Below are 14,433 nucleotides of genomic sequence, written 5' to 3' on the forward strand. Positions count from 1 at the left end.
AGTGCGGAATGTAAGGCAGTTATCCTACTTTCGCTGATCCAGACTATCAGTGATCTGTGACACTACTTTAAACAGACTGAATACAGTGTTGTAATATCTTGAATTATGAATCGGGGTAGCTCAGGTCAAGCCATCTGATTAGCCGAAGATGGAAATCCCCATGGAATACAGCTTGATGTTCTTCATGGAAAATGAAATTACTGAGTTTACTAATAACAACCACATGAACTCCATTGTCTTTTTGTTTTCTCTGTGTTATGCTGGCTATCTGACAAGCTGGCCGAAAACACTGAAAGTAGTGTCGGTGCATCTACAATACCGCAAAACTGAAGCTGTCGTTCACTGTCACGGCAAAACACATGAAAATTGAATCATTTAAATTGGCTTTAATATGGAAAAATTGGAATCAAGGCCAGAAGCAGTAGCAATATGGTTGCTAAAATGCAATAAAGTCATTAACATCCCAGAAATGTTCACAGCCGGTTCTAGTTATTAGGAATTGAGTGCACCTATTTATAAGAACCGAGTGGATCCAGAGTCTTAGAGTTCATTCGTCATAGTCGATCCTTAATGAGTTCATTCGTCTTTTGTCACACAGTACATAGTGTCAAAACTGTCATGCAGTATTTGTATTTGGCTTGTGGAGGTCACAGACACAGACTTTCACCCATACACATCACAGCCTGTCCATCAGGGTGAGGCCAGAAGACAAACCGCGCCCCCTCTCTTAGTCCCGCCCCTGGTTATGAATGCGGGCACTTGTGATTGGACGGCGGCTCAGCGCTTTGAAATCCCTCCCTTCACATCGTCAGTATGTGGAAGAAGTAAGGCACTGAGAGACTGCTGCAGAGGGACAGAGTTACGCACGCCGGAGGACTCTCACACACCAACCTCTGCGGGGATATTCCTTCACTTGCACTCCGCATTTTGATGAGCAGTGGCTATTTGCTTCATTCTTCTTTTTTTCAACACTGGATAACGGAATATTTAGGAATAATTAGCGAGTGATACTGAAGAGCCCAATAGAGGATGACATTTGGGCTGTTTGTTTCTCTGTAGAGACAGCTTGGGTCCGACGCGGAGGACGCGCACTGCGTACATGTCATTCCGGATTACCGCAATCTCTTCTTTTGAGTTTTCATCATGAAAGTTGCTGGTGAATGATTTTATAACCCTGCGTCTCCTCGTTACATACCGTCGTCCCTCCTCGAGACCCGATCCAGATGAGAGACCCCCCCGGTGGACCTGAAGCGCTTTTACGCAGACAGTCCCCGGAGCGCAGCGGCGATCAAAGCCGGACAGGAGCGGAGAGACCGTCCGTTTTCATACCCACTCCTTGTCCTCTAACGGATCCCTTGCGTCAGGCTCAGAGGCTTCCTATCCGGATCGTAAAGATGTTGACGGCGCACAGCGGCCACTTGCTGCACCCGGAGTATCTCCAGCCCCTCACATCCGCGCCAGTCAGCATCGAAGTAAGTTTATCAAAAAATAAATGACATGTTCTCCGAGATCTGTTGTTATCTCCTGGTGTCGTCCTTCTCTGTAATATTAATCAGATAACATTTCGCTCATGGCGTAGGCTTCTGTAAGTGTTACTCTGACAGATATATGCGCCATTTTACGCACAGCGAGTCGTTGGCAAGTTCGCAAGGCACCAGAGTTCAGAAATGTAAAATTCCTGCAGTTGCAGTTGTTACTGTTTTAAAAGTAGTATAACCACTTAACTTTGCTGATATATTATAATTAAATGTTTTCTTTCAAATGTTTACGGGAGTCTTTCTTTCTTTCTTTCTTAAACTTTGCATTAAGTTTGCATCCTTTGACATAAGTTGTTTTATTTTAATATAAGTCCATAACTCAGGGCTGATGTGGACTTTGCCGGGTTTTCTATAATATATTTAGTCCATGGTTTGGCTAGTATTTCCCCGTTGCACACAGCCCACCATAGTACCTTCCCTTATCATGGTCATTGCATTTCTGTGAGTGAGTTTTTATTTTATTCATATGTATGTGTGGCATATGTGTGTGTATGTGTATGTTGTGTTATGGTTGCCTAAGCTACTGGATGCCTTAAATCTCCTTTGGGATGAATAAAGTATGTATCTAGATATCTAGTAAAATACAAAAACAGAATATTATGTGAATGATTGCATATTATAATTGTAATAGAGTGGATATGTCTTGTGATGCTACATTTAAATCAGCACAAAAACAGTTTGTTCACAATCTTGCTCTCTTTTTCCATTCTCAGTTGGATGCCAAGAAGAGTCCTTTGGCTCTGCTGGCCCAGACCTGCTCTCAGATTGGCAAACCAGATCCCCCCTCCTCTTCCAAGCTGGCCTCCCTCTCCTCAGGCAGTCTGGGAGAAAAGGAATCGTCCAGCCGATCTTCCAAGTCTGGAGAGCAGCACCATTCCCTGGAGGACAAGTCCAGCTTCAAGCCTTACTCCAAGTCATCAGGCGACTGTCGTAAGGACGTTCTGGGGACAAAGGGGCCCTCAGATAAAGCAGCTTTCAGGTTGCCAAATGGAAGCTCCGGCAGTGGCACAGCTTCATGTCCATCCTTTCCTCCCCACTCTCAGTCACCCAGCTCCAGCCCTCCTCCTCTGCACACTCAGAGCCAGCCACACAGACAAAGCCATTCCCCCGCCATGCAGCCCCCGTCCCACTCCCAGGCCTCGCACATGGACAACAAACCAGGGAGCTCAGAGCAGTCCAGCTCGGACACTAATAACAACAGCGCTGGCAAAAAAGACTCAGACGCAGCGAAGTCAGGGATGGATGGCGCTCAGTTAGCCAACTCCAGTCACATACGGGCCAGCGCCAACTCCAGCAACGCCAGCTCTGCCAGCAGCCCTCGGCCGGAGAGCAAGGTCGACTCACAGGCCTCCTCACAGCCTAGCTTGGGCTCTGGGCACATTGCCCCTGTCTCTCCTTTTAAACCTGGACATTCTGTCTTCCCTTTGCCGCCTGCTACCATGGGCTACCATGGCTCCATTGTTGGGGCCTACGCTGGCTACCCCTCCCAGTTTGTTCCCGGCTTGGATCCTACCAAGTCTAATTTGGGGTTAGGACTTCAGGGGAAGCATCCCAGCTCCAGCCCTCTCACTGGAGCTTCACCTCCGTCCCTGATGCAGGGCTTATGTCGGGACCCGTACTGTCTGACTTACCCCAATGCACCCCACCTGGGAGGCAGCAACTGCTCCACCTGCATCCACGATCCCTCCAGCCTTAAGTCTGGTTTCCCACTGGTTTACCCCTCCCACCACCTCCATTCCCTGCACCCCAGCTCCTTGTCTTCCAGCACCCCACCTTCGATGTCCCACCCCCTCTACACCTACGGTTTCATGCTCCACAACGACCAGCCTCACGCCTGTAACTGGGTGTCCGTCGGAGGCCCCTGCGACAAGCGTTTCTCCACGTCAGAGGAGCTACTAGCCCACCTGCGCACCCACACAGCCATGCCCGGCATGGTGGACAGCAAGCTGTTGTCGGCTTACCCTTCATCGGTTTCATCGACAGCCTCCTGCCATCTCCACCTGCCCCCCCAGAACAGCCCAGGAACCCTGCCCAGCTCCTTCTCCCTCAGAGGCTCACCTGGCTTGGGCCTGGCTCGCTACCACCCCTACAGCAAATCCCACCTGCCCGGAGCGCCAGGTTTCCCTATGACATCCCTCCCCTCCTCCACGGCCTATTACTCCCCCTATGCCCTCTACAGTCAGAGACTGGGCTCCGCCTCGGCTCTCGGATACCAGTGATATCAGAAATAGTGTCGACGCCCACAGACTGCTGGCACCGGCTTGGACTCTCCAGAGCGGCCCTGAAGATGGATTCTTAAGATTGGGGTCATGCCCAGTTACAGGGCATCCTGCCTGCTGGGCTGGCAGCCAGGAATACCACCTGTTAGCCTCAGGATTGGGACTGGCGCTCCAAAAGGCGAGAAAAGAAAAAGCCCCTGTGATGGATTGTCGGCAGAAGCAACAGACTCTAATAATTCAAGATGGAAAAGACACAGAGCTTGGAAAAAATTATGAAATTGTGGGATTATTAGAACAGTCTTGATTTTGTTTTTGTTTTTGTTTTTCTCAATATCTGTCTCCCGGAACGGAAAGTCTGTATTTATTTTTCACTCAAGCGCTTCGTATTCAACTCTGTGGGGGGAGGGGGGGATTTTTGCTGTCCAAATAAATTGTTCTGAAAAAATTTAACTGAAAAGTATAGTACCATTATGCCTATCATACACTCTAAAAATAAAAACCTTGCACCACGATGAAGATGGACTGTGAAGCTTTATTCTGGGGACCTCTTTTCATCTCCTTCCCGTCTCTGCTGTTGTATTTTTGTTTGGTTTTCCTGCATTATTATTCAGATTCTGGAGAATTGCATGTCCATGAGCCTTATCTTGAACAGTGACATTATTTTATTTGTAAATTTGCAAAGATGTCATATTTTTTTCAAGCTTACGTGGGGTCAGCAATTTGGGGGTCACAGACGCAAATGGTACAACGATAAGAAAACATGACATGAATGAAAACAATTAATGATGGCTGTGCTATCCAACCAACAGGAAAACGGTCTTATTTTGTTAAATAAATGATACATGATTGCACGTGACCTGGTTTTCTTCCTTATTGTTAGCTATATATAGTGCTGTGAAGTAGCTTTTGGTCACAGAGGATGGAGTAAATCTTGCCAGACTGCTGCACTGCACTTATCTTGCTCTATCTATCATTACGGCTGCTACAGCCATGCTATATGTGGCTATTTGCAATAATTCATGGCTCATATCAGTTGACAGGGCTGTCCCAAGGAGGGCAGGCCAGGTCACATTAGCCCCGTTAGCTAGTCTCTGAGGACCTCTATCCCTCCTCTCTCCATCTCTCCCACATTGCTTTTGTTGTTTGCGAGTGCAGCTTTTAATTGCTGATTCTTGTTGTGCAAGGCCTTAAAAACAGCCGCCTCAGCAAAGTGCACGGCTGTGTGGAGTGGCCGCTGGGTCACTGGGACTTCAATAATGACCTGAGGGAGGTGTCGACCCGGGATCTCCTCACGCTCTGACTGATTGGTGTGCACCACAAAGGCCAGAGCTGACAATGGGAGGCGTTAATAGAGAAATATTCATCAAAGTCCTGACATCTCCCCTTCTCCCACAGAAACCACAAACATGGACGCAGGCCTCCATTGTTCAGATTGTGAGATGAAACATATTCAAGCCACTAGCCAACTCACCATCAGCCCTTGCGACTGCTCCTTGGCAAGCTGGCGTATCTTGAAATGCTCCTGAAGCCTCCCAAACCAGATGCAGTCATTCTTGTGAACTACTGTATAGCTTACCCTCTCTTTCGCTCTGCAAACATCGCTCATTTATGAAAGGCGTGCCAACCCAGAGCTCTGTCTGCGACTCAGAGACTCAGAGTTGTTAGATGCTAAGTCACAACGCAGTCCGCATGGACTGCTGCTCGGGTTTGTAGACACTGTGTCCTTCCAGTGCGCTTTAGGTGTACGAGGGGTTAAAGAAACTGAGGCATTCAGGAGGGTAGAGTTTAAAAGCCTTTTAAAATATTTCTTGGCTAAATCGTTAAAACATACCATTGGAAGGGAATATATTAAAGGCCTTTTAAAGCGCCCATATTATGCTCATTTTCAGGTTCATAATTGTTGGTTTCCATGGTTTCATTTTCAAAAAACACCATATTTTTGTTGTACTGCACATAGCTGCAGATCCTGTTTTCACCCTGTGTGTTTAGGTCTCTGTTTTAGCTCCAGAGTGAGACATCTCCCTTCTATCCTATCTTTGTAGGGAGCTGCACATGCTCAGTAGCTAGTTAAGATCCATCAGCTAGATAACTCTTTCTCCAGCTTTGGTCAGTCCAAGACAGGATTAGCTGGGAGACTTCTTCTAGACCGGGGCCACTTGTGGAATACCTGCAGAACAGGGACAGGAAGTAGTTCTTTTGGAGATTCTGGTCAACTAGTGGCTGTTGGAGCAGTGTTTAGCCATTGAGAATGAGCTAGCATGCTACGGTTAGCCACCTGGTCTCTAGTGATGTAGAAAGCCGTGCAGATGTTGGACAGCTCACCCGGAGACTGAAGACAGAGGACATTCAGAAACCAGATCTCACTGAAAACAGCATGGATAGCTTTTTCCAAGTGTGTATGCTTGTGGAAGCACCAGAGACACAAAATAACCCCCAAATCCAAGAAAAAGTGATTTTTTTTATAATATGGGCACTTTACCCTCCTAATTGCCTCAGTTTCCTTAATCTTTTTTTTCTCTTAATTTAAAGTATTTTTTACATGTTTACAGAAAGTAAAAACACAAAGAAAACTGTTTGGGCCGCTACATTTAGTTTTATATGATCCCGCGTGTTAATTGTCTTTTTAATGTCCGTGGACATTCAGAGTGGAGCAGCATCCATTTATTTTGACAAATAGAGGGTCCATTTCTCTTTTTTTGAGGAAGATTGCAAGATCCTCTTCATTGTAAAGATCTCCTTATAATAGTCTATCCACTGTTTGAGGCTTGGAGTGGGTATATCAAAGCCGCCCGCTGCCATTAAGACTGTTTTGGCCTTGATAATGTGTCTGTGTCTTCGCTCTATTTGGCTGACAGCGTGTAGGTGGCACAGAGCAAAGAGGCTGCACTCTTCAATGTGCCTATTGACCCCGACTCCCAGACTCCTACTCTTGCGCTTCATTAGCACTCCAGACAGGGGAAAGGCGAGCACAGGTGTCACTTGACAGGACCATTAACAAAATGGATGACCCTCCTAAACCACAACCAAGCCCCCGCCACAGCAGCAAGGTTACGGCGCCCTGATCACACTCTGGGTAGCTCTTTGGGACCATACACTTATTTGTCTTCTTTAGAAACTGGAGCCACGCACTTCTCTGGAAACAGGACAGACTTTCTTATTGCTGCCATTTTTTGATGGAGTTTCTAAAGTAGTCTAGACAAAATAGGTCAAGGATATTCTGCTTGTAATGCTGTATTGCACATTTATATTTAGTGCAGCATATTTCTTTGTAACTTGCAGAGTTATGTCACAAGAGATGCATTGGATTGTGTTGCCCCCTAAAGTTGTGTTGGTGAAGTACAGGTGAGAAGGGCATGTACTTCTCTAAATGTCTACACTGCTATCTGGCTTTTTTTAGATATATGAATGTAGATTTTGGGATTTACAAACTGTAGATAGAGAGTTGGTTACATTGGCTTGAATGTGAAGATGATTCACACTGGAGGTCACGCAGAGGGGAGAACTTTCAATCTTGTCTGGGAGGTGGAATTAATTCCACTGTTGCCAGTTTACACTCGTTCATCAAATGCCTCACTATTCTCCTTCTCCCCACGCTCATCAATCTTCTCCATCTATCTCCCCCCACCCCCCGCGCATATACACACACACACACACAAACACACACACTCTCTCTCAGCTGAGTCAACACCCAAACTCTTCATTTATGTTGCCTGTGTGAGGCTGTGTGTGTGTGTGTGTGTGTGTGTGTGTGTGTGTGTGTGTGTGTGTGTTGTATTCAGCCCCAATCCTTTTGTCCACAGTCAGCGCCTCATGTTAGGCTGAATTCAGAGTCTGTGAGTCCTGTTCCTGTCAAATTTCTCATTTTGTAGAAAGGTTATGTTAAAGCAATGTGCAACATCTTCCAGTCACTCTAAAAAAGTTCAACCTCAGGGACATGTCTGGAGACTTCAACGCCAAAATTGTCATCAATTTGTTAAAATGAAGAACATTTGAGCCACATTCTGACTCTGGTGTGAGTAAATATTGTCAAAATATGCTGCGAAGCTGGGTACATTGCAAAAATAGCAAATTTCAAAGTTATTTTTAATTTTTTATTAAATTATCTTTTGCTTTTTCATTGGTTTTATAAAAATAAATGACAATATCTACAAACTCAGCAGAAAGTGCCATTTCACTTGAAAAAGTAGTTTTTTTTTAATAAAGGGAGCAAATACAAAAGACTATTTATAAAGTATATAAAGGATGTTATGGTCTTGTCAATTTAAAAAAAGGGTAGCAACAGCAACAACTCTAATATTATAATATGAATTATTATTGTCCCTTTTTACTGTTTTACTGACACTTTTTCACTAAGAGTTAGATGAGAAGACCGCTACCTCTGTTAAACATGAAGCTACAGCCAGCTGCTTAGCCTAGCTTAGCATAAAGACTGGAAAAATGGGGGGAAACAGCTTTCTCGGCTCCATCCAAAGCTAAAGCTAAAATAAGTAGGTTTACATGCACACTAATGTTCCACTATTTTTCAGAATATGACAATATTCCCAATGTGATACAGGTCCTGTAATTCTGTTTGGATATTCTGAATGAGACCTATTTTTCAAATTCAGCATTTTCTGATTAAGAGATATCGGATATCCATTATGTATTTTATGTATTATTTGGTTTTAGAAGCATTCTTTGCACATGCATACAGCGCATAGCTAGACTATCTGTCCAGTTTTCTGTTGCACAACTTTTGAACATATGCGTTCCACCAAAGCAAGTTTCTTCCCGAGGCTGTTTTGCAGAGGCATCGTCATTGTGTCCGCCCAAGATGGTTGTGATTGGTTTAAAGAAATGCTACTAAACTAGAGCGTGTTTTCTCTCATCCCAGAATGCTGTGTGGACTAGCCAGTCCCTCCTCCCCAGCACTGTGCAGGAAGGTCTGGGAATGCGAGACTATATGTGCATGTAAACATAATCAAAGGCAATGGTAAGAGAATGATAGTAGTAATCAAAGAATTAGTATTAGTGGAGATAGCGCTGGTGATGGAGGGGACTAATATTCCCCTGTGTGCGTCAGTGCCGAGGGCTACTGTGAGGTCCTGAGCCGGCGGCTGACAGGCCTGGTGATTAATGACGACAGGGTGCGGAGCTGCTCTTCAATTAGACGCCAGCTCTACCCGGCTCACCGTCGCTGCTGACAGCTAGGACAGACAGAGAGAGAGAGAAAGAGAGAGAGAGAGAGGGTCCTCAGTCTTTCTCTCTCTCTTGCTCTCTGTGTCTCCAGAACAAAACATTAACCTCAACTCCATGACTACCACCTCTGTGTTTAACATCAGGACACAATACAGAGCCCTCGGCATCCAACAGTGACCGCAGTGTTAAAGCAAACCCAGATGGCGTGAACACATCCCTCATCAGGGCCTGTCACACAATCTCTGCTTTATTTCTCCACATAAACCCTGTGACTGACTTTTTTACACGCTTGCTTCGATTTCTCTTCTCATACACGTCTGCAGTCAGCCGTGCCGGCGATGCTTGCTGTGAAAACAAGACCAGGCGTCCAGGTTGTTCAGCAGGTTGTGTGCTGGTTTGGAGCAACTTCCTCCCACAATTCCATGAACAGTAGTGTTCTCTCGATCAGGGGAATAAGGTCACGATCAGGACTTACTGTAACCTCCTTTTTAGCTTTTCAGCTTTGGGTTGTGCAGGCTTGTAAATGTCACTTCAAAACGCTGCTTTCTGTCAGGGCTGGAATTATATGACATGACCCTGGACTGAACTTAGTTACTGACCCAGTGTGTGTGTGTGTGTGTGTGTGTGTGTGTGTGTGTGTGTGTGTGTACATATATTACGGCTGTCAATCAATTAACATATGTAATCACTATTTATCGCATGGTTGTCCTGAGTGAACTTGTGATTCATCTCAAATTTATCACACTTTTTTTATGTGTTCTGTACTCCCTTTAAGTTTTAATGTTCAAGTGGTATTTGACATTCAACATACTCCGGTGGGAATTCATTTTTTCCAATTATTCCAACGCCAGTGGCTCCGCTTTGAATTCTTCCATACTACACCCTTCACCTGGTGACCGATAAACCAAACCAACAAACAGACCAACCACGGTGAAAAAATAACCTTCTTTGCGGAGATAGTAACTACGTTTTTTTTTGAAGCAAACTGGATTGAGCATCAGTTTTCTGAATGGGCAGCCATTATGCCAATGTTACAATAGCATGTAAAAAGCAGCAAAGATGGATGTACCAGGTTTGACATCTGCCGGCATTTTCCTACATCATCACAGTTACAGTCATTTGAAAAGCAAGAGTGGTGAGTCTCTTCACTGTAAGCTTCATGTCCAGTGTCACGTTAGGCACCACAAGTCCCTCGGTGCAGACTCAACCACCTCAGGAACTCATTTGGCCCCCTGTCCATCCAAGCCCTGACTGGTAAGCCAGCCTAACCCCAGAATGCTGTTTTTATCTTAATAACACACGTACATGTTTACTTTTATTTCATCAGGATTTTTACACATTGTAAACAGCCGTGGCCCCCTTGCCTGGTCCTCCGGTAACGTTAGCAGGGTTAGCATAGCGGCGTTACAGCAAACAGGAACCAGCTAACCTGGCTCTTTCAAACGTAACAGCCTGCCAGCACCTCAAAACCTCGCTAGTTAAAACATTATAGTGTAGCTCATATGGATTAATCAGTCCCTCCAAGATTTCACAATCCTGGCGAATTCAACCAATCACTGGAACTTTGGTGCGACTCACAATTTTAACCAATCCCCTCAACTTTTTCTCAATTTTGACCAATAACCAGACTTTAACAATCCCAGCAGCCCCACAGACAGACTGTGTATCAGTACGTGACTCTGAGAGCCAATGACCAAGCAGGAGTGAGGACAGGTTGACGTCACACGTATATGGCCTAATTCATTTTCGTGTTTCTGACAAGTCTGACTGTTTCTGGTCTTTTTGCTAAGCTGAGCTACCCTGGCTGTATGATGTTGGGCAACAACATATCCACAGATAGACGCTGGACAAGACTGTGTGTACGGCTGATTAAAGGACACACAAGTAAGACAAAGGTGTTAATAACTGTATGTCACTAGAGCTTTCACTACTGTTGATGCACGGAGTAGCCATCTTGGATTTTGAGCTCAGAGTACTCGGGCTCGAGCTCGTAAATCTGAGTTCAGGAGGCGTGTTTCCGACTATCATCTCGGAAAATCCGACTTCCAAGTACAAGTGGAACGCACTACTAATGAAGAGGCAATAAATTATGATGCTGAGGTTTACAATAACAATACTATATTGTAATTAGTTGTAAAGTCTTAAAGTTCCAACGTGTGTGAATTTCTCCTGTCTAGCGTTGAGATCATATACCGTAATCAACTCTCTGGCCCCGCGTAGTTCAAAGTATGTATTACAGCTACGGTAGCCTCCACGCGTCAAAAGCCAAGATGTCATCTACGTCTTCATCCAGCTTTACCTCCGGCGATCAGGTCTATTTGTTTAATTTTAATAATAAGAAATTTGATCTAAACACCTGTTGAGTACTAAAACTGTCTTGTTGATGTTAGCCATGTTTCCATCTTCAAACTTACCAAGAAGCGACGATACCCACTAGCAGCCCCTGGGAGTTCATCATGTGACAGAGCCAGAGCAGCACGTGCTGGATGTCCCTTACCGGCTAACGTAGTTCAAGATGGCGCATGAATATGGAGCGTCTGCCCCAGTTCATGCAAATGCAAATGTCAAACTTCAAGCCAATCGGAATACTTGGAATTGATGGTGATGGAAAATATTCATGAAAAGGATTGAAGAATGAAGAAGTTTTGATAATGAACGACTAAAAACATGACACACAGGACTTTTAATATAAGGCATAGGCAGGAGCACAGTCTGTTAAATACGGTAGTTTGGTTGACTTTTTCCCCATCCATGGCCCTTCATATTCAAAAGGTTGCCACATAAACACAGTTCTTGACAACTCACTGACCCCACTCACTGATATTTTATATGTATTTTGTCCTGTGAATCAGGCCCCCAGGAAGTGTGTAGGCTTGAAAGAGTGGAATTACAACTCCCAGACCATCACGTTAAGCCCTCAGACCCAAAAATACTTTTCCCCGTAGACTAACATGGCCAAGATTTAAACCATGTAATCCACATTCAAGTTAGCGGGGCGCTAATCCAGAAGTAGCCGGCTCTAGTAGAAGGCTTCATGTACCACTGAGCAACGGGGGGGCTCCGCCTCGAACGCTGCATCCAGTTCTTCTAAAACATTCATGCTGAGAACCATTGAAAGTATTCTAAACATTTCATTTGACATGCACATCTAAACATTTCAAATACTTCATGGTAGAATAATATAAGACAAAAACATCCAACACATGGTGGTGTAACCATCTAAATGGTCGTATAATTCATGCTTTTGTGTTGATTGGAAACAAAGAGGGAGGGTTAGAGACAGAGATATAGGCCCTCATATATGAAACGTGCATACGACCTAAAACAGGCGTAGGACAGGAGTGTGTTTTTTAAATATAGGTCCACCTTCATGTAGGACTACGAGATTGTAGTATAACCTATATATTACTATTAGGAGTATAGTAGGTACACCTACATGTAGAACTATGAGATTGTAATATAACCTATATATTACTATTAGGAGTATAGTAGGTACACCTACATGTAGAACTACAAGATTGTAATACAGGCCTATATATTACAATTAGGAGTAGAGTAGGTACAGTTTTTAAGCTGTTAAATAGTACACACGTTACTGCAAATGAACCTGAGATGTCAGGGTTTCAATCTCCACCTCTGAAAAGTGCTGCTTCTTAGCCGGATTACGTCTGTACATGTCGTAAATAGTAGGGGAGAGGCCTCAAAACCGAGAATATATTGGGGAGTGATATTTAAATTCCGATCGTTTCGACTATTCTTACGCTCTAATTGGTGTGATACGAACGTTTCATGAATCCCGCGTGGAGCCTGTTGTAAGAGGATTTCTGCGCTCATATCTGCGCTGGTTGCTACGTTAGGTTTATAAATGAGGGCCGTAGTGCTTTTGATTTCATTTTCAGCCAGCCCTGACCCTGGTAGACTTCACTTGGCCTCGACATGGAGAGTTGCCCAGAGCTGCTGTGGTCTCTCCACAGTTCCAGTGGTGTGAGTGAGCACCGTTAATAGACATACCACCTTAACCACCAGTGGAGAAATGAACGTTTCAATTACAGTACAGTGCACTGCTAATAGCACTTGGACCGCGTGTCCAGCTGGATTCTATTTGTTGGGAGATCTACGGCGAAGATGTCACGAGCGTTAGGGAGTGAACGTGCCTTGGCGGGGAACGAGGAGCAGCTCTGACCGTTCGTGATTAATGCTCTGATTGACAACTTCTTTTTTTCTTCCACTTTGGTACAGCCTGTGGTCATAATGTACTCACTTTAAGCATCCTTGGCCTTATGTCTGTTTTATAAATGCCCTGGATGGGCATCCAGACTCAGAGGCTGCCATTATGATCATTACACTCATCTTATGTGCTGCACTGCAGGCCGGGACACACAGTTTATTATACCCACTTGTATACATCAGCTGCTTAACGTTTCTTACAGGACCAGTGCGGCCACATTAAGGCAGGTTGTATCTTTTTGAAAATAAATGCAGAAACATATACTGGATAATAAACAATGCAGAGAATCAGGAAAGATGAACGAGACGGAGGAGGAAATGCAATAGAGGACAAGGAAAGAGGAGAAATTGCTGATTAGGTAACTTGGAATAAATTACCTATGGACTGCTGAAAACACTTTACAATACGTTACACAAAAAAGTAAGTAGTTAATGTTTAACAAATGAGAAACAAATGAGGAATGAATGAGTAACAAATGGTTAGTTAATGAGTAGTTGACTGATTGACTGTGATGCAAGCACTAATGATTAGTTACTGTTAGAGAGACTGGTAGTTACTGTTACATGAATGAATAAAGTCTGTTTAACAGTAACCAATCATTAGTGCCAGAATCCCAGTCAGTCAGTAACTACTCCTTAAGTAACCATTTGGTCCTCATTCTTTAATCATTAACTACCTACTTTTGTGTGTACCTTATTACCTCACAATACTTGTGTAACAATATGATATTATTGCGATTTTAAACATATTGTGATATATATTACAATTTATTACCTTTTTCCAACTTCAAATCATGTCCCCAAAGGAAAACTTTGTCAACATGTGTTTTAAAGAAGTCAACTGCAAACAGAAAATGCTTTGCACGTCTATGAGACAGGTGCGTTGGAAAGGGACCGGCAAGTCAAAGGTTGCAAAGAAACCCCTGCATACTGTCTGACTTGCTGAAGATAAAGTGAATAGCTGGCAATGTTTTGGTACTACATCTTCATCAGGTAAATTATTTGCAGAGTTGCCTGATGGTCTAGTACCCAAACGTTGCTAGCTATTAAATTATCTTTGCAAGTTAGACAATGAACGGGCGTTGCTTTGAGAAAAACTCAACTGAACCATCTAGTGGACTGAAAAAAAGCAACTAATTGTATTATGCTAGTATCAAAAGTTCAATTCTCATGTTCCCTTTATATAATAAAAGATGAATACAGTATTGCCACAAATATCGCCATAATATGCTATATCAAGTTTTCCCCCACCCCTAATAGTTAGATATGTT

The 14,433-nt window shown here is 44.1% G+C and overlaps 1 protein-coding gene across 1 annotated transcript; it reads left to right on the forward strand.

The window, feature by feature from the left end:
- Positions 1-822: 822 nt before the first annotated feature.
- znf703 (zinc finger protein 703) lies at positions 823-4,020 on the forward strand. Its single transcript, XM_032516802.1, has 2 exons — positions 823-1,472; positions 2,252-4,020. The coding sequence occupies exons 1-2, from the start codon at positions 1,224-1,226 to the stop codon at positions 3,755-3,757; spliced, it is 1,755 nt and encodes a 584-aa protein (XP_032372693.1). The 5' UTR covers positions 823-1,223; the 3' UTR covers positions 3,758-4,020.
- The last annotated feature ends 10,413 nt before the right edge of the window (positions 4,021-14,433 follow it).

This window comes from Etheostoma spectabile, chromosome 5 (genome assembly GCF_008692095.1).
Source record: "Etheostoma spectabile isolate EspeVRDwgs_2016 chromosome 5, UIUC_Espe_1.0, whole genome shotgun sequence".
NCBI classification, from domain to species: Eukaryota; Metazoa; Chordata; class Actinopteri; order Perciformes; family Percidae; genus Etheostoma; species Etheostoma spectabile.